Source organism: Loxodonta africana, chromosome 14 (assembly GCF_030014295.1).
Source record: "Loxodonta africana isolate mLoxAfr1 chromosome 14, mLoxAfr1.hap2, whole genome shotgun sequence".
Classification (NCBI taxonomy): Eukaryota; Metazoa; Chordata; class Mammalia; order Proboscidea; family Elephantidae; genus Loxodonta; species Loxodonta africana.
The window spans coordinates 79,365,616-79,387,207 of record NC_087355.1 but is presented as its reverse complement, the minus strand read 5'-3'; the positions used below and the strand labels follow the sequence as shown (position 1 = coordinate 79,387,207).

At 42.7% G+C, this 21,592-nt stretch overlaps 1 protein-coding gene across 8 annotated transcripts in view; it reads left to right on the top strand.

Moving 5' to 3' along the window:
• ASAP1 (ArfGAP with SH3 domain, ankyrin repeat and PH domain 1) overlaps positions 1-21,592 on the top strand; it is a 360,432-nt gene that overhangs the window by 272,882 nt on the left and 65,958 nt on the right. For all 8 annotated transcript variants that reach the window (XM_064268087.1, XM_064268086.1, XM_064268091.1 and 5 more), the window contains 3 exons: positions 275-361; positions 8,196-8,296; positions 13,560-13,629. In XM_064268087.1, coding sequence (XP_064124157.1) covers positions 275-361; positions 8,196-8,296; positions 13,560-13,629 — 258 coding nt within the window. The remainder of the gene's footprint in view (positions 1-274; positions 362-8,195; positions 8,297-13,559; positions 13,630-21,592) is intronic.

The window sequence follows — 21,592 nt, the reverse complement described above, 5'->3', positions numbered from 1 at the left end:
TAACTTTGTTTAACACAGTACTTCAGGGTAATTGTCTAGCCTAGAGGTATTATTGATCAAGAAAGCATATTACGTTATTCATCGATTTCAGAACTTACTGGTACTTTCATGAGGTGAAAATACCATCCGTCTCGCATTCCATGGTCTGTCGTAAGGAAATCAGTTACATAATTGACTTGTTTGGTGAGTGGTACATTTGGGTGAATTAAACTCTGCTCATAAAATCACAAACGGTAAGTAACAGAAGTAACAGAAGCATTTGTTCCTTCCGTAGATAAAACAGACCCAGGACGAAGAAAAGAAACAGCTGACTGCACTCCGAGACTTAATCAAATCCTCTCTCCAGCTTGATCAGAAGGAAGTAGGTGACCTCTGTGTTGCCGGCGGGGCTAACAGTTTAAGTGAGGCTGCCTGTGGTACCTTCTGGGTTTCCTGAACCCAGGAATAAAACAGACATGTTGCTAGCTTCCTGTCAGGGTGGTCGTGGGAGGAAGAAGATGGAAGATACAAGTGCAGACCTGCCACGTTGGCCATGTAGAGCCTGTGAGCTTAAGTTCCCTTTCCCTCCCTATAAAAAGCCCTTCCTGGCTCCTCTCTTCTGTTCCATGACTCTGGGTTTTCCTTCCTGGCTGTGCAGATGAGACTCCAGGAGGGTATCCTCAGGCTGTCAGAAGGACAGGCTGTGACGTGTGCCCCGTAATTATTCCCTTTAGGCCAAGCTTTACCTTTCTGGGAAGCTAGAAGGGACGTGTCTCATTCTGCCAGGGAAATAGAGAAATCTTTGGATGCAAAATCCTGTAAGAGTTTTGTCCTACAGTTAGGAAAATTAAGGTGAGATGGTCCCTGGACATTGAAATGGAGTATATAATATATGGTAGATGTTAGATGTGTATAGTATAGATCCTTAATTATAAATGTTATTCATGTGTTTGTTTAATTAATACCTCCTATGTGCCCAGCATAGGAGCTCTGGGGGTGCAGTGGTTAAGCACTTAGCTGCTAATGGAAAGATCAGTGGTTCGAACCTACCAGCGGCTCCATGGAAGAAAGATGTGGCAGTCCGGTTCTGTAAAGATTATAGCCTAAGAAACCCTATGGGGCAGTTCTACTTTGTCCTGTGGCATCACTATGAACTGGCATTGATTGGATGGCACTGGGTTTGGTGTACTGTTGTAGGTATTAAGCATACGGAATGAAATGATTTTTCATCAAGGAGCTTTGTTAACTTGTACAATCAGCCGCATTAACTCGTAATAGTGCCGAAAGTGGTATCAGTGCTGTGAGCCGTGATTTGGGAGGTGGCATGCAAGAGAAGAAGTGTAGGATGAGGGAGAGGTCTTTCTTGACAAAGAGGAGCCTGAGAAAGACTCAGAGCTGAAAACTGGGGCTGCAAACAGTCCAGCGCAAGGCGAGGGGAGGAGCGCAAGATGAGGGTTCCCGGTGAGCTTAGACCCCACTGTGGACCTTGGAGGTCACGCTGGGAGCTAGCGACTTCATCCTAAGGGACGCTCGACTAGTGAGCACCACTCGTTAAATGAGGAAAAGTCAAAATGTGTCTGTTTATATTATGAAATTATTATAGATTAAAGTCACTTTTAAATGCAGTATTTAATAATAACCACATGAAAGACATCATTTTGTTATAATCAGTTCCTTGTGATATCTCATAACTATGTCAAACTGATTTTTTTTTCCTAAGTCCTAAAATTTTTGGAAGGGGTTCACAAGTCCAAAACAAAAACAAAGCATGCTGCCTGAAGGCTGGGAAACTGCACACCAGCCGCACTAATCCTTTAAAGCAACCTCAAGAGCCCTCATTACTCAGTGAATTTAACCCTGTCTTCCTCTGCTTCCTAAAATCCAGTTTGTGTACACATTGGGTTTTCATAAAGTGAGAGGCATATGGCCCCTTAACGCTGGGCACCTGTGGCCAGAAGATCTGCGTTGCGGGAAGAAAGTCAGTTCCCACCTCGTCCAGAGTCACAGCCAGAGCCTGCACCTCTGTTCTGAGGCCTCAGAGTATCTAGAACAACTTCTGGGTGTCAGAACCCATTAGACCACAGACTAAACCACAGGTATGCTGTGCTCTTGAAGGTGCTTATTGCTGGCATACAAACCCTGGGAGAGGTGGTCTCCTCCTTCAGTGAGCGATAAAACCAAAAAGCCAGTTGCTGTCCGGTTAACTCCAACTGATGGCAAGCTCACGTGTGTCAAAGTAGAACTGTGCTTCATAGAGTTTTCAGTGGCTAATGTTTTGAAAGTAGATCACCAGGCTTTTCTTCTGAGTTGCCTCTGGGTGAACTCAAACCGCCAACCTTTTGGTTAGCAGGTGAGCACATTAACCATCTATACCACCCAAGGATGCCTGTAAGAGTGATAGAAAGATCCAAATGGAGGGGGTAGGAGGTGGGTTTCTGTCTAGGGAGAAAATTGAGAGATTTTATACTCCCTCGTGTGCACTTAACCACTTCCTACCTTTGTTTTGTCACACAAGTTATCTCCTTCCTGTACATGGAAGCTTCTTTGAGAAGAGAAATGTTGTAGTCCCTTTTTGTTTTGCAGAGACTGGAGTATTTTGCTCGTGCTAGCTAAAGAACGGATTTACACGTCCTCCAAAGGAGTGTGTACGTGAGGAAGTGCACATAATTTGATTTATTTTAACTCCACCCCAAATTAAGAAATGATGAGTTTTCGTTGGCACCATGTTCTGAGTATCTTACAAGTAGAATTGATTTTTCACAGCATGCCTACTCCATTCTCCTCCTGTTTATCATCTCATTGCAAAATGAGTTTAGAAGGTAATGATTTTTAATGACTTGGAATAAATAGCAGAGGAGACTCTTCATCAGAGGATTCTGGCCACAGTGCTTCTATTTAAGAAGAGTATTCTACAAAATGACCTGAGAATTTAAAAGCACCCAAGAAATCATGTAGCCTACTCACCATCAGTTCTAACTTGGCTTGGCTAAAGAAAGCTTTAAAAATTTTAGTTATAAATAGGACCCCAGGATGTTTGGAAGACTCATTTATTTTCTTGTCAAAGTCAAATTGAGTCTTCATTGTCTTTTGGCAGATGCTGTGTGAATTTTGATTATCCTAAGCAAGCTTTTAGAATAGCCTAACCTCCCAAAAGAACTATGTGTTGCATAACTATGGTTAGGGTTGAAAATAGTTCATTTTTAGTAATGATACCCATAAATCTTATTTAGGAAGTACTAAATCATTCCAAAAATGCCAGCTTTTTGTTTGAGTCTATTGATGAGCTGTCTTAGCCCCTGGTAGTACAGTTTGCAAATCATTTGAGAGCAAATTCTCTCTTCTTCACAGTATCTGGTACCCAAAAGTACTCAGTAGATATTTAGTAAGATAAAATGGAAGGAATTCTTGGCACACTCCACTCATACCTTCCATGAGAAGTTTGAAGCTTTTCTACTAGTGGGTTAGTTTTAAATTAGATGACAGAAATATTTGTAACCGCATTAAATCAGTGAGTGTGTATTGCTTGTGGTTTAAAAAGATTTGAGATTTTATTCTTTAATAATGCATTTTATATGTTAATAAGGTTTCTTAATAAGAAAGTAAGGCGATTTGTCTGTACTGCTAATAGAGAAAGGAGCTCTGGTGGCCAGTAAGGCGATTTGTCTGTACTGCTAATAGAGAAAGGAGCTCTAGTGGCACAGTGGTTAAGCGCGTGACTGCTGACCTAAAGATTGGCAGCTTGAACTCACCAGCCACTCCACAGAAGAAAAATGTGGCAGTCTGCTTCCATAAAGATTACAGCCTCGCAAACCCCATGAGGCAGTTCTGCTCTGCCCTGTAGGGTTGCTCCGAGTTGGAACTGACTCAACGGCAATGGTTTTGGTTTGGTTTTCTGGCTATAGAGAATAGGAAATTGAAGTAAAAAATAAGAGCATGATTTCTTCCTATAGTTTATGTTCTTTGGCTGGCATGATGAAATTTCCCCCAAAGTATTTTAAATTCGTTGTTTTAGTTTAGGTTTCTCTTTTTGCCTGAGTGAGTTTCCCATGTTTTGTGAAAACATGTTGATTTCTGTTGTGCTATCAAGGGATTTAGGACCTATTTCATTTTTTCTGTTGTTTTTTAAAATTATTATTAGTGTTAATAATTCTCCAATAATAATTATACAATCATTATTAGTGTTCATAATTTTCCAAGGTCTGCTTTCTCAAAAAGGGAAATCCTCTTTTGATTATTTAGAGGGCGCCCCTGAGCAAGCTGAATGGCCATCATTTCCCAAATAACAATATGTCTTTCTTAAGCCATAAAACCCATTAGTGGCTAATTTTGGTAAGTTGGTACTAGACTTCTGAAACATTGCTTCTTTCCTGCTCAGTTTAATGGAATATGTTTCTGAAGTCAAAGCCTAGAATTCAGCTGTTTTATTCACCTCTGGAAGCATTTTTGTCTGTTACAAAGCAACCTCAAAAAAAAAAAAAAAAAAACCAAACCCATTGCCCTCAAGTGGATTGACTCATAGCGATCCTATAGGACAGAGTAGAACTGCCCCATAGGGTTTCTTAGGCTGTAAATTTTTTTTTTTTGGCTGGTGGTTTTGTGTGTGTGTGTGTGTGTGTTTTAAGTGAGAGTTTACGAATCAAATCAGTCTCTCATACAAAAATTTATATGCACCTTGCTATATAGTCCTAACTGCTCTCCCCCTAATGAGACAGCACACCCCTTCTCTCTACCCTGTATTTCCGTGTCCATTCAGCCAGCTTCTGGTCCCCCTCTGCCTTCTGATCTCCCCACTAGACAGGAGCTGCCCACATAGTCTCATGCGTCTACTTGATCCAAGAAGCTCACTCCTTACCAGTATCATTTGCTGTCTTATAGTCCAGTCCAGTCCCTGTCTGAAGGGTTGGCTTTGGGAACGGTTCCAGTCTTGGGCTAACAGAAGGTCTGGGAACCATGACCTCCGGGGTCCTTCTGGACTCAGTCAGACCATTAAGTCTGGTCTTTTTATGAGAATTTGAGGTCTGCGTACCACTGCTCTCCTGCTCTTTCAGGGGTTCTCTGTTATGTTCCCTGTCAGGGCAGTCATCAGTTGTTAGGCTGTAAATTTTTACAGAAGCGGACTGCCACATCTTTCTCCTGCAGAGCAGCTAGTGGGTTGGAACTGCCAGCCTTTTAGTTAGCAGCCAAGCACTTAACCACTGTGCCACCAGGGCTCCTTTAAAGCAAGCTAAGTGTTTGTTATTCAGAATTTAAAAGCCTAATAAATACATGTAAAGAAAGTTTAATGGTAAATTTATAGAATTTTTTGTTTCATAAGTTACCAGAATCTGAAACTTTGTTTTTAAAAAAATCTTTTATTTTTAAAAAAATTTAGGCTTTTGAATTATAGATTAGCAAATGGGTTAAGGTTAAAGATGACTGACATGTTTTAGAGCGTTCATACAGACTTAGGAATTACATGGTCGTGTGGAGAAGTTTAGTTCAATGAAAAGGGTTCTAAGGAAAGGAGGGTTATTCTTTTAATAAGAATTAACATCGAAGGAGACTTTAGATTCTGCTTCTGATATTTTTCTGGAGGTGTAGATACGGCAGCATTCCTTGATCCCAAGTCCATAGTCAAGTAACTTTCATGTGATTTCATTGGGTTAAAGCAGAAAGATCTGTGGATTTCATTTATTCCTGCCTCTTGTTTTGTTTCATGGCTCAGTTCCCTATCACTCAGGTCTGATTTTTCTTTATTAGGATTATGGACACATTGCTGCTCCCTCAAAAAAAAAAAAAAAAAACCTCACCTGTTACTACTGTTGCTGTTGGGGACTGTCACTAGGGCACTGGTAGAGGAAGCCTGCGCCTTTGAGTAGGTGGTATTTAGGACAGCCCCTTAGTCATCTCTCCATCCAGAAGGCCTGGAAGGTCCCATAGGGAAGAACTCAGTGAGCCAGATGGCTGTGGAATTCATGGCTGTGGGCCCCGACTCAAAGTCAACATTTGGGGAATTTTTCAAGCGATTCCTAGATTCCAGTTCACTCCATATCCCTCCCTATGTGGTTAAAATTGCCAAATTCGGTGTTCCAGCAGGAGGGCATCTGGCAAGTTACAGACGGAGAAAATGCTGAGGTTAAGAAAATGACTAGGGTTTGTAACCTCTTTAATAGGAGTCACTCCCCTGGTAAGATGCACCTGTACCTTTCTCAGTTACCCGCACGGGAGAACAGAACAGTGATGTGGACACGCTGTAAGCATCCACCTCAAAGACAGACAGGCACTGCTTCCTAGTTTCTATCTTCAGTGCCTTTCACAGGACCTGGCTTTTACGAGGGGTTTAGGACTTGATTTTGAACAGAAGCCCATCTTGTGTAGAACAGCCTTACAAAGGTGCATTGTTCGAGAGATTTTCCTTCTGCTGTTGTTACACTTGGAGCCCTGGTGGCACAGTGGTTAAGAGCGTGGCTGCTAACCAAAAGGTTGACAGCTTGAATCCACCAGCCGCTCCTTGGAAACCTTGTGTGGCAGTTCTACTTTGTCTTACAGGGTCACTATGAGTCGGAATTGACTCAGTGGCAAGGATTTTTTTTTTTTCTTTTTTGTTATTACATTAATTTGCGTTCACTGAGCACAGACTGTGTGGCCCAAAAGGATCCTGAATACCAGAAAAAAGCCATCATAACCTAAAAGGTATGCTGTGCACGAGCCATGAGTAAGTAATCAGTATGAATTTCGCTTCCTGCCTCATCACATCACATTTCAGGTGTTGCTAAAAAAATTTTTTTAAAAACAAACCGTTGCTATTGAGTCATTTCCGACTTATACCAACCCTACGGAACAGAGTAGAACTTCCCCCGTAAGGTTGCCAAAGGTGTAATCTTCAGGGAAGCAGACTGCCATATTTTTCTCCATGGAGTAGTTGTGGGTTTGAACCACCGACCTTTTGGTTAACAGCTGAGCACTTAACCACTGAGCCACCAGAGCTCCTCTTAATGTTTTTATTAAGTCTTCTTAGTGTTAAAAAAAGACCCAAAGAGCCCTCCTCCAATTTGTGGTTCTTATTATACATTTTTCTAAGCAGTTCTTTATTTTGGGTTTCACTGAGGTGTGGATTCCCTGTGTGCACATGCTGTGAGGTTTGTCATCTTTGTAAAATGTGTACCTCGTCTTCTTCCATTCAGCTGTTTTTCTGCTCTCACTCAACATGACCTGAAATAAAGCTGATAAATATAAAGATATTTTATTGTTACATCAGCCCAAGTTTATCAGGATTCCAAAGGCAGAGTGTGCGTGCGCGTGTGTGTGTTGTGTGTGTTGTCTGGTTTTAATCATCTTTACAATGATGTTCTCTATGTGCATTGTATAAAAATGCTTACATTATTGGTGGTAAGACTTTTCAGTGCAATTAACTATATTTTCAAATGTTCTGCCTTTTTCTCTTTTGCCCTTCGCGATCGAAGTCTAGGAGAGTAAGTCAGTCCTTGTTGCGAGAATGTATTTTCTTCCTTACCTGCCTGAAGACCTGTGTTCTCATCCTGCAATTCAGTGTTGTTCATTTCTTAGTTTTCATCGTGCCATGGCTCGCTCTCGTCATGCAGTCTTCAGGAATGTGGTTCAGTCAGTGGGATGCTTGTCTTCAGTCCAGCTTGTTTGCATCTGTGTTGTTGGTTTGACCCTCGTCACCCTTTTCATCACATCATCACTTCTCACTACCACAGAATCATCTTTTTAAATTAACAAGAACTTTATAATAATTCTTTACACCCCTCTTGGAAGCAGCCTTTTTTATTGTGGGTGTTTTGGCAGAGTGCTTAAAGGGAGAAAAGGTGTAGCCTAAAGGAAGCACACATTCAGGTTGCATGAACTTTGCTTTGTGGTCCACTTAAATCTTACCCAGTCCTTTCCGGGTTTGCCTCTGTTAATATAAACTGATTTGAGTCATATAATTGTCGACCACTGCAGTGTGCTTGAGCTCAGACACGAAGAGCAAGCTCCCTGGTCTAGAAATCAGGAGGCCTGGGTCCCAGCTCTGCCTCTGCCTTGTTTTATGCCTTTGGCAATTGTTTACCTGCCTTGTTTCCTTCTCTGTGAAATAAAGGCAAGGACCCTGTCAGCTCTTAAAGCTCTGTGATTCTCTTAGGCCCGGCCCAGTGGGCAGAGGCTCAGTGGCAGAATAGCATCCGGGACTTGAGAGCTGCCTCCTGTTTTTGTTGATTCTGTGGTTTCTTTTCTAGGATTCGCAGAGCCGGCAAGGAGGATACAGCATGCATCAGCTCCAGGGCAATAAGGAGTACGGCAGTGAGAAGAAGGGATACCTGCTGAAGAAAAGCGATGGGTATGTGCACCAGCCCCAGCGCCCCTGTGGGCCATTAGCACACTTCCTGGGTGCTGTGACCCTAGGAACTTTTTCAGCCTCTCAAATAGGAAAATACGCTTAAAAGCTTTCCACTGTGCTAGCTTCAGATCTTTAGCACACTGGTCTTCAAGCACGTCAGAGATTTCACCTGCTGCCTGTAGAAAAAGCAGTGATTATTCTGTGGCCCCTACAGAGCACCCATGACATGTAACATGCATTTTAGGAAGGCAGGTACCGAGTAGAACAAGAAGCAAGCAGGTGGCGTGCTGGCCTCATACTCACTTTTGTTCCAGGAGTTTCCTCCACCTGGAATGCCTCCCTGGCTGCTCAGACCTCAACCTTGGGAGTCATCCATGACTCCTCTCTTTCCTCTTGTTACAGCCGAGCTAGCAACAAGCTTTCCATTTCTAACTCTGAAAATAATACATTTCTTGCCCTCTCTGCTGCCCCCGCCCAGTTGTGAGCCACCACCCTCTCCTGGACTGTTTTTGCAGCCTGCTAGCTGGTCTCTCTTCTCTTGTGCTTCCCTATCTCCCATTCATCTTCACATGGCAGTCACAGTGGTCCTTCAGAAAATACAAGGCACACCATGTCATTCCCCTGCTTAAAACGCCCCAGTTGCTCCGCATCACATATGGGGGTCTCGCCTTTCTCTCCAGGCTCATCTTGTGCCACTTTCTCCCCTGGTTGAACCACACTGGCCTTCTTTCTGCTGCTTGAACGAATGATTCTCCTTCATAATAAGTTTATAACAACCTTTATCCTTGGTCTCCTTTTACACATTCTGCCGAAACGCCCATAAAAAAAGTGCTGCTTCTGAGACAACCATGAGTACTCACTTTACTAATTGGCATCTTTTTTAAAAAAAAAAAAGCAGCCTGGCTTTTGATTGCTTGTGGATATGTGCTCTTCGGCTTTACCTAAGCCTCATAGTTTTGTTGTTTTGTTTTAATTTGCTAAAATTGAAAATATTTCTGGGATTTTTGTCAGTTTTACACATCATTTTATTCATGCATTCAACAGATACCTTTTGAGAGTCCTACTATCATGTTTTTATGCAAATAATGCACACCTTCAGTGTTTGTTTGTAGCTGTACCTCCCCCGAAGGTATTTTTGTAAGCATGCTATGCTAATTTTTTTTACAGCAGAATTTTTTTTAAAAGTGGCATAACGTGCTTATGAAAATACCTCGCAGGGGGAGGATGCAGTTAGCAAATAACGTGTGTTATTTGCGTAAAAATACAGTATATGTCAGGCGCTGGACATACAGCATCAAACAAAAGAAAGTCCTTACTCTTATAGAGCTCACATTCTAATGGGGGTACAGGCAATAAGTAAGTAATTATACCACAGGTCAGATAGCAATGAGTGCTATGGAGGAAGACAAAGCAAGGCAAGGGATCCAGGGAGCGTGGGAGGTAGGAGGTGGTTCTTGCTAGCATACAACATGGTCAGAGAAGATAGCACTGAGGTGACGTTTGAGCAAAGGCTGAAGGAAGTGAAGGAATGGTCTGTGTGGTCACCTGGGGGCATAGAGAGTGGCCAGGAGCATGCTTAACACTGTGATCAGTCCCGAAGAGTTCAGCATAGCTGCAGTAGAGTGAGTGTGCTAGGGGGTCATAGGAGATGCGGTCAGAGGGGCAGGAATAGAAGTCAGGAGGGCTTTGGAGGCCACTGTAAGGACTGTGGCCTTATTCTCAGTGAGATGGAGAGCTGGAGAGTTTTGATCAGAGGAATGACACAATCAGTGACTTGTTTTAAAGGGTCTCTCTGGCTTCCATGGTAGGAGTGACTGTATGTGGTGCTAGAGCAGAAGCAGGGAGACCAGCAAAAGAGACAGCTGCAGAAACCCAGACCAGAGATGGAAGGCAGGGCCAGGGGACAGTAGCAGAGGTAGTGAAACGTGGGCAGATTCTGGAGAATGCAGGAGGACCAGCAGGATTTGCTGATACAGACTGTAAAGAGAAAAGCATCCCAGCACATGGCACAGTGCCTGGCTGATCGTACAGTGTCAGTAAAGGTGTGTTGAGTTTACTGAGTTAGTCCTGCTAGAAATAAGAAATGAAACACCAGCTGCCAAAGTCCTAGCTTAACACTAGGCTCTTTTTAACTAACACAGTGAGCAAATTACAGCCCCAAACTGCATGGTACTGAGTGCACATGAATTACTAACTCTGTAGTTTATCATGCAGGAAAAAGGCCCAGGCCCAGGGCCCCAGCCTTCTCCTGGTCACCTGTCGTACAGACACCCCTTGGCCCTATGGTGACCTGTCGCTGCTCCCTTCTGTTGCAGGCAGCAGTGCACTGTCAGGAGTCTTTTTCAGCTGAAGTATAGAACAGTCATGTTTTTCATCCCTCCTCGCCTGAAGCCATAGTGGTTTCCTGGAAATGAGAATCGCCTGTTTCTAAGTGAAACATTGAACATCTGTGAGTCCAAGGAAGGTCAGCAAGGTCTTTCCTAAGGTGGTGTTTAGTTCAAACCCTAAAATGGTCAAGGAGATGATGATCGTGTGCCATCCACCACAGGAACCACACACACACCTCGTCTGACCCCTTTCACAGATAAGGCAGCTCATCCCAAGGGGCCAAGTAACCTGCCTAAAATCATACAGCCAGTCAGTCTGAGAGCCCAAACTTGATCCTGGGTCTCCTGACTTAATGCTGGCCTATTTCCCTTTGATATTCAGAGGAGGTGCTGGTGCTGTTGATGATCACCCTTCGGGTACACAGGGCATAAACTGGCATAAACTCACACACCTGGTTCCCCATTCTCTTGGTCTATTCTTCCTTCACGCGTTCATTGCACACACATTTATTAAGCACACTAGTATCTAGGACAGTCTACTAGAAGCTGAAAGGAAAAAGGCGAATGAGACATGGTCCTCACCCTCACCTTGCTTGCAGTCTGTTTGGAGGAGATAAGGGGAAAAGCCATTGCATCTTAGAGTTGAAAGGAGGTTGGAAGTCAGGTGGTCCAACCTCCTTCTAACTGCACAGGCAGCAAGGATGAATAATGGTAACCCATAGTTGCTTGTGATTGCCTTCTGTAGAAGAGGAAAAAGCGAGCTGCTCGTACTTGAAAACACACTCGTTTGCCATGTGAGTTTCTCTGCAGGGTCATTTGCGTTAGTTACTTCCAACCCTAGTTTTGCAGCACTGCTTGTTACCTAAAGGATTGTTACACAGCTGAAAACAGTTTTAAAGCTGGTAATAGGGAACCTAAGGTCGAGAAGGGAGAGTGTTGACACGTCATGGGGTTGTTAACTAATGTCATAAAACAATATGTGTGCTGTTTAATGAGAAGCTAGTTTGTTCTTTAAACCTTCATCTAAAGTACAATAAAAAAAAAGAATTTTTTTTCAAAGATGAATATAGTGGAGGTGGCATTGTAAACAATTTTTTTTTTTTTTAATTTTTAAAAATAGTGTTAAAACTTTATGGCCCCAAGGTATTTATTGAGAGGCAAAGGAGCAATTGTTTTGCATATGTTTTCTGAATATAGTCCCAGAAGGCGGGCATTATTAGCTTTATGATAGAGATTAGCAAAGTGAGGCAGCGAGAGGTCAGGTAACACGCACAAAGTCACAAAGCTAGTGGATCGAAGCCCAGGTAATCCAGCGTCAAAGCTGGTGCTCTTAATTATACCAGGCCACTTTCTAAGAGAAAGCACCTCTTCTGGAATTCTGAGACTCTGACGTGGTGGTCTTGTGTGGTGCCCTCTGTGAACACCAGAAGGCGAAAGTCCTTGGTGTGTCCAGTCAGAAGCCACGCAGACTAGTGCATTGAGAAGCTTTCAGGACAGACGCAGAAAGCTCACCACAAGTGAAGCTATTCCCTAAAAGTCACGGGAATAAAGGTTATCCAGGTATTGACAATGATTGGGCACATCTGCAAGGAAATGTCTTAGTATTAGTCCTCTTCCTCTGGTGATCGGGAAGTACCACATTAGTGACTTCTTTGACCAGAATATTAATGCTTTTGTGTTAATTTTCTTGGCTTTATTAGCAGCGCAAGAGAATGTGGACCTTTTGGCTTTTTCCTTTACGACACATGTGTAAGAAAAACTAACAAATAAAGACTTTACTCAGTATACTGAATAAGGAACCTTCGCTCAGGTTGAATAGTTTGATCATTTATATTTTTTAATGTGGTGATGGAGAAAGATGACCCTGGTTTTGGCTTCACGTACAGGCAGTGCGTCACCTGTGTGGACAGGTAAGACAAGGGTAAGGTGGATGCAAAGCCGCTTGCAGAGAGTTAGTACATGAACCAAATGCAGGTGTGGTTATTTGACAGCATCCACCTCTAATACATTTCCCTAGTTGGTACCTTTAGAAGAACGTATGGGATTTAGCTGTAGTTTGAGGATAGTTGGTCAATTACAGGCAGTCCTCAGGTTACGAACGAGATTAGTTCCTAAGTGTGTCTTTAAATAGAATTTGTAGGTAGGCCTGACTGGGTGCATAGGGGTTCTTATTTACGCTTACTTTAAATGCAAGAGAAAACCCTGGTGGCATAGTGGTTAAGAGCTACACCTGCTAAGTAAAAGGTTGGCAGTTCGAATCCACCAGGCGCTCCTTGGAAACCCTATGGGGCAGTTCTACTCTGTCCTTCAAAGTTGCTGTGAGTTGGAATCAACACAAGGGCAGCAGGTTTGGTGTTTTTTTTTAGTTTAGTGTAAGATAAGGCTCAAAGCTTTTTCAGTGCTTTAAAAGCTGCAGGTGTAGCAAGTAAAGGTGATTGTGATGAATTTGTTGTAAGTAGGGGTTGTTGGTTCAGTCTTGTCAGAATGAGGGCAAGTTTACGTAACATTAAAGGGCAAGTCTGAGTTGTCCCTAAGTCCAAGTTGTCCCTAAGTCCGGTGCTTAACTGTAGTTGCTCTGAATTGCCTCCTGAGGAGACCAGCATTTTGAGCACAGTGTGTTCAATTTTACATTTGGTCAGTCAGTGTCAAATTCTTACTTCCCTGTCGGGAGCATGCTCTGGGGCAAACTGTGCTTCTAGTAGTTACATACAGACGAAGACAGCATTGTCTGTGTTTAGAGTTGGTTTTAAGTCCTTGTTGTGGCAGGTTTCTTATAAGACTAATTTGAAAAGGAAAACCCCAAGGCCGGAGATGCCTCTCCTAGCCTAAAGAGCCATTTTTCCTTCCCATTTCTGTTACTATGCATAACACTGTATAACTGCATGCCCCGGGATGGCCCAGATACTACATCAGGTTGTGTTTGCCTTGTTCTTTAGGCTCCGGAAAGTGTGGCAGAGAAGGAAGTGTGCTGTCAAGAACGGAATGCTGACCATTTCACATGCCACAGTAAGTGTGCCCGGTAACTTACCACGGTGCCCTGCTCATGCTTCCTGTCTGCAGAGACTAGAGAGCTAACTCAGTGATGTAGCCAGCCGGAAAGTCAGCACGGACATTTTTCCCAGATTTATTGTATGGATTTGGGTTAGATAGTTTGGGATATTCTTCTACCCCCGTTCCATCCCCACCCCCCATTCGTAGTGTTCTGCATCTTACCTTTCTGTTGCCCCACAAGAACCTTTTTTTTTTTTTTTTGCTTTCTCAAACTGAATCAGGTATTCTTAGATTTTATAATCTTACGTTTTGGGAAATATCATTGATCGTTGTGAAAAGCCTAAAGTTTTCTGAATTATAAAGAGGACAGAAGATGTGCTTTGCATGAGGAAGTGATGTAGGAAATAATAATACATGTGAAAAGTTGATCTTGATGGTAATCAAAAAAGTGTATGATAAAAACAAGTAATTACTTTTTGCCCTTTTTAAACAAGCAAAAAGTTATTTTTAATTCTCAAAGGTGCCTGGATTATAATGGAAAATGTATCAAGCAGGCACGGAAGTGGCAGGGTAAACCAGAGTCTTTAACAACGTGCATGAGGTTTAACTCAGTCATCCCAGCTTGGAGGAAAAAAAAAACTTGTTAAATTTTAGCATTCTGGTGAAGAGCTCAGGCTGCTAACCAAAAGGTTGGCAGTTCAGATCCACCAGCCGCTCCTTGGAAACCGTATGGGGCAGTTCTGTTCTGTTCTGTTCTGTTCTTTAGGGCTGCTATGAGTCTGAATCAACTCGACGGCAGCGGGTTTGGTTTGGTTTGGTTTTGGGGGGCGATTGTGACCTTGAATTATGATAAGCAGTTAATTGCCAGCAGGACAATGGCAGTGAGGGGTGGGCACTTACTGCATTGCTAGTGTTACAGTCGAGTTTGGATTTCCCTTTGTTGAAGAAAGGAATTCCCACTTATCAAGTACTTCTTCATGCTGTACACATCGTAACATTTATTTCACTTAATCCTCCCACCCACCCTTGTGGTATTATAACCTTTATTTTACGGGTAAGGAAACTGAGGCACAAAGAAGAGCCATGACTTGGCTAGTAAGTGGCAGATCAGAATTCACACTTGAGCCTGTCTGACATGGTCCACATGCCCCTTCTGTTTGCCTCTCCCCCTACAGAGCTCTATCATCCTTTTAGCTACAAGTTGCCCGGGACACATTTCAGGTCCTGTTTGTCTCTCCTATTTCAGCCCTGACATAGACCTTGGCACACCGGAGGTGCTCAGTGCACACTTGTGACCGTGCCCGACTGTAGATGACTGCCTGCATCTTAAAGATTATTGCCCCCTGTGGAACTTGAGCAGTTAGATCATCTCCATCCTTGCCCAGTATAGAACACTGCCCCACCCCCCCGCCTCCGCCCAGCCCCGTGATTCCTCAGAGATCTTCAGCTTCCACTCAAGATTTTTAACCATCATGCTAGTTGTGACTAACCAACCATCAGAAATCATGCTGGCAGACTTAGATCGGTTAATAATTATCATTGAAGCTGTCTAGCAATTGTTCATTTGTTCAGGAAGCTTTTATTTAGGTTCTACTCTGCCAGGTCTAGGCTAGTCATCAGTCCATCTGAATATGCAGACCTGCTCGTCTTCCAGAATAAACGGAGGTGCTTTTTCCTTTGCGTGCATCTGGGCTTACTGACTCCGTTGCCGGAATCCTTATAAACTGCTCTTCTGATCTTCAATCAGCGTTCCTCAGCAGAACTCAGGCTCTGAGGATGTCTGATACTATCTGCTGGTTTGATTGTAAATAGTGTGACCACGCTAATTAGTCAGTGAGCGGAGACAAAAAAGACAGAACAACCCTGAGGGAAATGTTACTGCCGCTTCTCCAGTCCTGAGGGAGTATTCTCCTCGTTAAATGTACTAGAACAGAAACTCTTCACATAGAGTTTTTATATAAAAAAAAAAAAGAGTCATCTTTATATAGGTCATAAGTTTTTGGTCAGAGATTTGCCCTGTGCACCCTGACTGTCTTTACCTTCTGCTGGAGAATTCTTCCTTTGGATTGGTTTGGCTAGGATAGTCTTCACTAGGCATTTTGAGAAGTCCCATCATGGTCTGTGGTCCGTTTCCTTCCTTTCCTTGAGTGTCTGCTGCAGAAAGCAGCACACGGTGATGAGAGATTGCATAGTTGATGGAATGAACCAGACAGACCTGGGTTCAAGTACCAGTGGCATCGCTTATTAGTTATATGACCTTGGCCATTTGCTTAAAAAAGGCTCTCTGTCATCCTTCCTTTTTTTTCCTGCCAAAACACGTTAATTATGAACAAGCCAACTGTTTACATGCATTCTTCAGGTTCTGATTACCAACAGATTATCACATTGGCCTCATTGTTCAATGGCTAAGAGAATGGTCTTTGGCATCTGTCAGATTTGATTCTGAATCCCATCTTTGCCATTTACTATATGACCTTGAGAAGATACTTAACTCCCGAAAGCTGCCATGAGGATTAACTGAGATAACATGCTGTGTGTTATCACTCCTGCTGTGTGGGCACTCAGTTAATAGTCTTTCTTGCTGTTACTGTTACCTCTTTGGATAACAGTAATAGGGATACTGAAACCTATTGACAGGCAGCCCTCTCCTGCTACAGACATCACAACTTGTAGACTCACCTCTCCTGCCCTGGGGGAGCCTGGGGGAAAGAACATTCCTCCCCATGAGTTGTGTTACTCTGTTTTGCATTTTTTATTGGAAGTGTTGTTGTCAGCATAAACCTAAAGTCAGACTTTTTTGCTGCAAATTACATCGCTTGTAATCACATCCCTGCTCCTGCTGAAAAGTCTCTGTAGCCAGTTTTGGCCAGGGCTTTGAACTAGTTCGTTCCAGTTCGACTGCCTACTAAGAATTTGCATTTCCTGCCCAGATGTACTGAATCTACATCTTAACAAGATACACAAGATTCTTATGTAGACATACGAATCACCTGGGGGTCTTGTTAAAATTCCTATATATACATGAGAATCAACTGTAGATTCTGATTCAGTATACCCAGGATGGACCTGCAAATTCTCAGCAGGGGGTCGAACCAAAATGAACCATTTCCAAGCCCTGGTTTTAGATGGCATTTCCTTACTTTGTAAATGACATCGATTACTTAGAATTAGGTTGAAAATCAAGGTCAGCCTTTTCCTGGGAAAACATGGGATTCAGTGATCTCTGAAAAGGTGACGGGAAAGAGCCTTTGTTATTAGAACACTGGAGGCCTTTGTTTGGAGCTTCTTGACACATGAGAATTCCTCGGCTTGAAGGGCCCCAATGGATGTCACTGTTAGGTTGCTTTTACAAAGCGGTTCCAGAGAGAGCTGTGCGGGCATTTAGATTAAGGAGACCTGGTTTGTTGACTTGACCATGGGTGAAGATCTCCCCTAGACAGCCTTTATCTCCCCAATTTACTGTTCTAGAGAAAATATTCTTCTTTGTACACCTACAGAATTTGCTGCCCATCCTTAGAAGATTTAATCTGAAAGTTCATTGTGTTTCAAGTATCTGTTCAAAGACAATGCTTTAAATTGACTATTCAAGGTAATGCAACACTATACAAGGTGTAATGCAGCAGTATACTATCAACTCCGTGGACTCTCTGAACTTGCTATTAAAATAGTATTAATAATAATGGCTTCCACTTATGGACCATTTAGTGTATTGAAGTACAGTGTAAGGTACTTTAATTTCTAAGTATAATTCTAATGACCCTGTGGCAGACATTTCAGTCTGCCTCAAAACTTAAGCCTAAAGTTTATATCAAACCACTACACCATTGTGAATAGATTTCTACACTTTGAACTGTTTTCCCTTTTTTATTATAAGCATTACTTATATAATAAATTATAAAAGAGAAAACAATGATTATAGATGGAATATTACTTCGTTGTTGTTCTCCTGAAAAACTAATTTCAAAAGTATAAGAAGCTACGTGTTTTAAAAACGCTTACTTTCTAAATTCAGTAACCTCAGTGTCACATATGGTTTAAGTAATGGGTTAAAGAAGGGAACTACCTTTTATTGAGCCCTTACAGCGTACTCTGCATTTAATCTTTAAGATAGCCCTACAAGATAGATGTCACTATATTTTTCACCAAGCTGGAAATTCTAGGAGGTAGAGATAATGTCTTACTCATCTTTGAATTCCAATACATAGCACATTGCTTAACACATAGTTATTGCTCAGTGAATATTTCTTGAATGAAACAGCATTTTATAGATAAAGAAACTAAGAATCGGAGAAATTAAATCACCTGCTTGGGGTCACGCAGGTTGTAGACAGTGGGGGCCAGTTTTCAAATGCTCTTCCTACTACATCCTAAGTCTGTCTGTCTCTCTCTCATGACATGTACATGAGATAGTACATTTAATGCGTTTTAGAGTCAGGAAAAGGAGCCCTGGTGGTACAATAGTTAAGCCCTTCGCTGCTAACCAAAAGGTCGGTGGCCTGAACCCAACAGCCATAATCCTCGGGAGAAGGATGTGGCAATCTGCTTCCATAAAGGTTACAGCCTTGGAAACCCCATGGGGCAGTTCTGCTCTGTCCTGTAGGATCGCTATGAGTTGGAACCAACTCCACGGCAGTCGAGTTTGGTTCGGTTAGAGCCTAGACCACAATGAGTGTCCCGTAAGGGTTGTTACTGTCTTGGCTATTGTTCTCATCTCAGTGAGCTGACCCCTGGAGCCAGTCTGTCTGCGTTTGTATCAGGGCTTTGAACCAGTTTGTTCCATTTCATCCCCCTCCTGAGAATTTGCCTTTCCACCCCAGACATACTGAATCAGAATCTACAGTTTAACAAGATCCCCAGGTGACTCTTATGTATAATAAATTTTGAGAGCTACCGTGGTTCTCAGAATTGGTCCGTAACTAGCAGTATTATATTAGCATTGCCTAAGAACTTGTTAGAAATGTAACTTCCCAGCAGGGGTTCAAATCCAAATGAACTGGTTGGAAGTCCTGGTTTGAATTCCAGCTCTGACACCAAATCCCTGGTGGCTATTTCTCCATCTAAGTAAAACGAGGCTATTCATAGTCCTAACTCACAGGTGGTTATGATGATTAAAAGGGTTTATTGATTTTAAGTAATTAGAGCAGGATGTGGGGCATAATTAGTGCTCATAAATGCCAGCTGTTATTACTATTCTCCCCTGATGTATTGCTGCGTCCATTTTGAGCTGGGGCTTGTTGGAATCCTTTTGCATTGCTAGTTCCTTTACGCCTGAAGGTACTCAGCCAGGCGTGTTTTGGGTACCTGTCTGTTCTTAGAAACTTAATTTCTGCCTGCTGGAGGTGTACAGCCGTTCTGTCACCTTCCATGGTATTTCACTAAAGCAAGAATTTCACGTCTCCCTGTTGTTGGGCTCTTTGGACCCTAGGGACTATTGTTTTGAGTCCAATCCAGAGCCCTGAAGATAGCATTCAGCTTCAAGGGTTTTAAACACTGCACTAAAAGTACACTTGGGAAGCACAGACCTGCACAATGGATTCTTCCTTACCTGCCATGTATGTAATAACCTTATTTCTGTGATTCAGCCTTTATGGCATTCTGGGGCTGTTCTGGACTCCCCAGTTTCACATATTTGTCCTCAAAGAGATTAGAAAGAAGCAGTGTTAATTGTAAAAAGGCAAGATGTAGAGCCTCTTAGACCCAGGCTCAAACTCCCAACTCAGCTGTAGGACTTTGGGTAAATTAAGTCTTTGGAGCCTCAGTTTCTCAAATGTCAAATGGGGATAATTTGCTCATTTCATTGTTCTTATTGATTCCTTTCTAAAGCAGGCATTGGGCTGGCTGCTGCAGATGTGCAGGGGTGGTTCTTGACTCTTGCCCACCAGGAGCTTGGAGTAAACACAGGATAAGTGCTATAAAAGAAATGAGCAGGATGCTGTGAGAGAAAATAAATGGGGCACCTCCTTCAGCGTGGTCAGGGGAGGCTTTTCTGAGCACGTAACAGTAAAGCAAGGAGGCATACATTTCCAGTAGAGGAAGAGTAGAGTCCAGAGTCCTGAACCTGGAAGGAGTGTCCAAGGAGCTCTAAGAGAAGCCAATATGGTAGAAATGGTACGGTTTTTCGTACCCTTTTTGAATAACTGTTTGGACACTTAACATAAGACACTGCTTGGAGAGATATTAGTATCTATATATTGTGGATTAAAAAAGACAAAAGTCACGTAATAGCTTAAAAAATACTTACAGTTGGTGTCACAAAGGTTCCAATTGAGCAAGAACCAGAAAAAACTTTTGCAACAACATCCTGAGCCAATGTTTCAATTCTCTAGTTGAATTTCTCCCTCCCCATTTGAATAGTACTTCTCTGATTTATTCACTTTTGCCAGCTCCTCACCTTGCTGCCCTTTGTGACATGGAACCTTTAAAAAACAAAAGACCAGAGTTGCCTTTCCTAAATCAAGCTCAGAATGCAGCCTCATGTCCAAAGACGCTGGTATTGAATCTTGACAGTCATGTTCACAGGCAGGAGAAATACGATTGTTCAAGTACAGATGTTATTTGGATATATAACATAAGCAGCACTTCTCCAAAACTAAGGAGGCCACCTACGTCACAGTATCTTTATAGGCTTCTGCCACATTGCAAACACAGAACTGAAGAAGTTGATGTTAGAAGGCTTTTTGAGTTCAAGTTCTATAACAGGTGTAGAATCTGCCTGGCTACATCTTAGAATTTATTCTCCCAAATGATACATTCTGCAGGGATTTTTACTATATTTGGGTCCTGATGAAACGTCTTCCCCTTTTTTCTCTAAATCCCAACATTACGTATCAATGGTGTCACTGTAACGTTCGTTTCAGATGAAAATCTTTATTACGCGCATCTGAGTGAGCCATCACAAGTGGTTAGAAGAGGCTGCAGTTGGCTCACTTAATCCCATGATTCTCAACCTTGATAGCACATTAGAACCATCTGGTCCCATCCCCAGAGATTTTAACTGGTTTGGAGGTGAAGTCCAAGCATCAGTAGTTTGTGAAAGCTTCCCAGGTGCTTCTCATGTTCAGACAGGGTGGAGGGCCATTGAAGGCCCCCTCCCCTAATGTGTGCCAGTGTTATAATGGAGAGGGACAAGAAGGAGGAGACTATGGGAGTGGGGGTGTGTAAATCTCAGCCAATTGCAGGAACCTTTGTAAAGTTTGTGAACTGGCTTGTCGACCTCAGTCAGAATTTGGCCAGTTAGAAGTCTCATACTCATCTTTGTTCTAGATAAAGATCCATTTACTAGATGAGGCAGTAAAATCAGAGGGGTGGGCAGGTTTAAGCTTCTTCCAAGGCTGGGCTTGATAATCCTAAATATCCAGATAGGAAAATGGGGTCATAGGTGAACCTAGTTACAGTGTCCTTAACCACCTCTCTGCTTCCTTTCTGTCTGCCTGAACACTCACCCACTTGTCTGCTCTGTGTCTTCACATTTGTCAGGGTTTTGGCCCCAAGGCTTTCTGGTCACTTCACCCCCTCAAAGTGTCTCTGGCCCATGCCTTGTTCAGTTTACTCTTATGACCCGGATGTTAGACGGGATCATATGTTCTGTTTGAACCTTAGTGACTTAATGGGTAACTCTCCGACCAAAAAACCAAAAACCAAATCCAGTGCCGTCGAGTCGATGCCGACTCATAGCGACCCTATAGGACAGAGTAGAACTGCCCCATAGAATTTCCAAGGAGTGCCTGGCGGATTCAAACTGGTGACCGTTGATTAGCAGCCGTAGCACTTAACCACTACACCACCAGGGTTTCCAGCACAAGGAAAGGCTATGTATTTGACAAATGATGTTGATTTCATCATTTTAATGGCTGCCATTTGTTGAGGATAATAGAAATCTGTTACAAATTATTTTCCTCAGCCACGCACTGCCCCTTTTGTTGATAAAAGGTAATGAAGGATACTTAAAAAAAAAAACAGAAAACTCCATAGCTCTGGT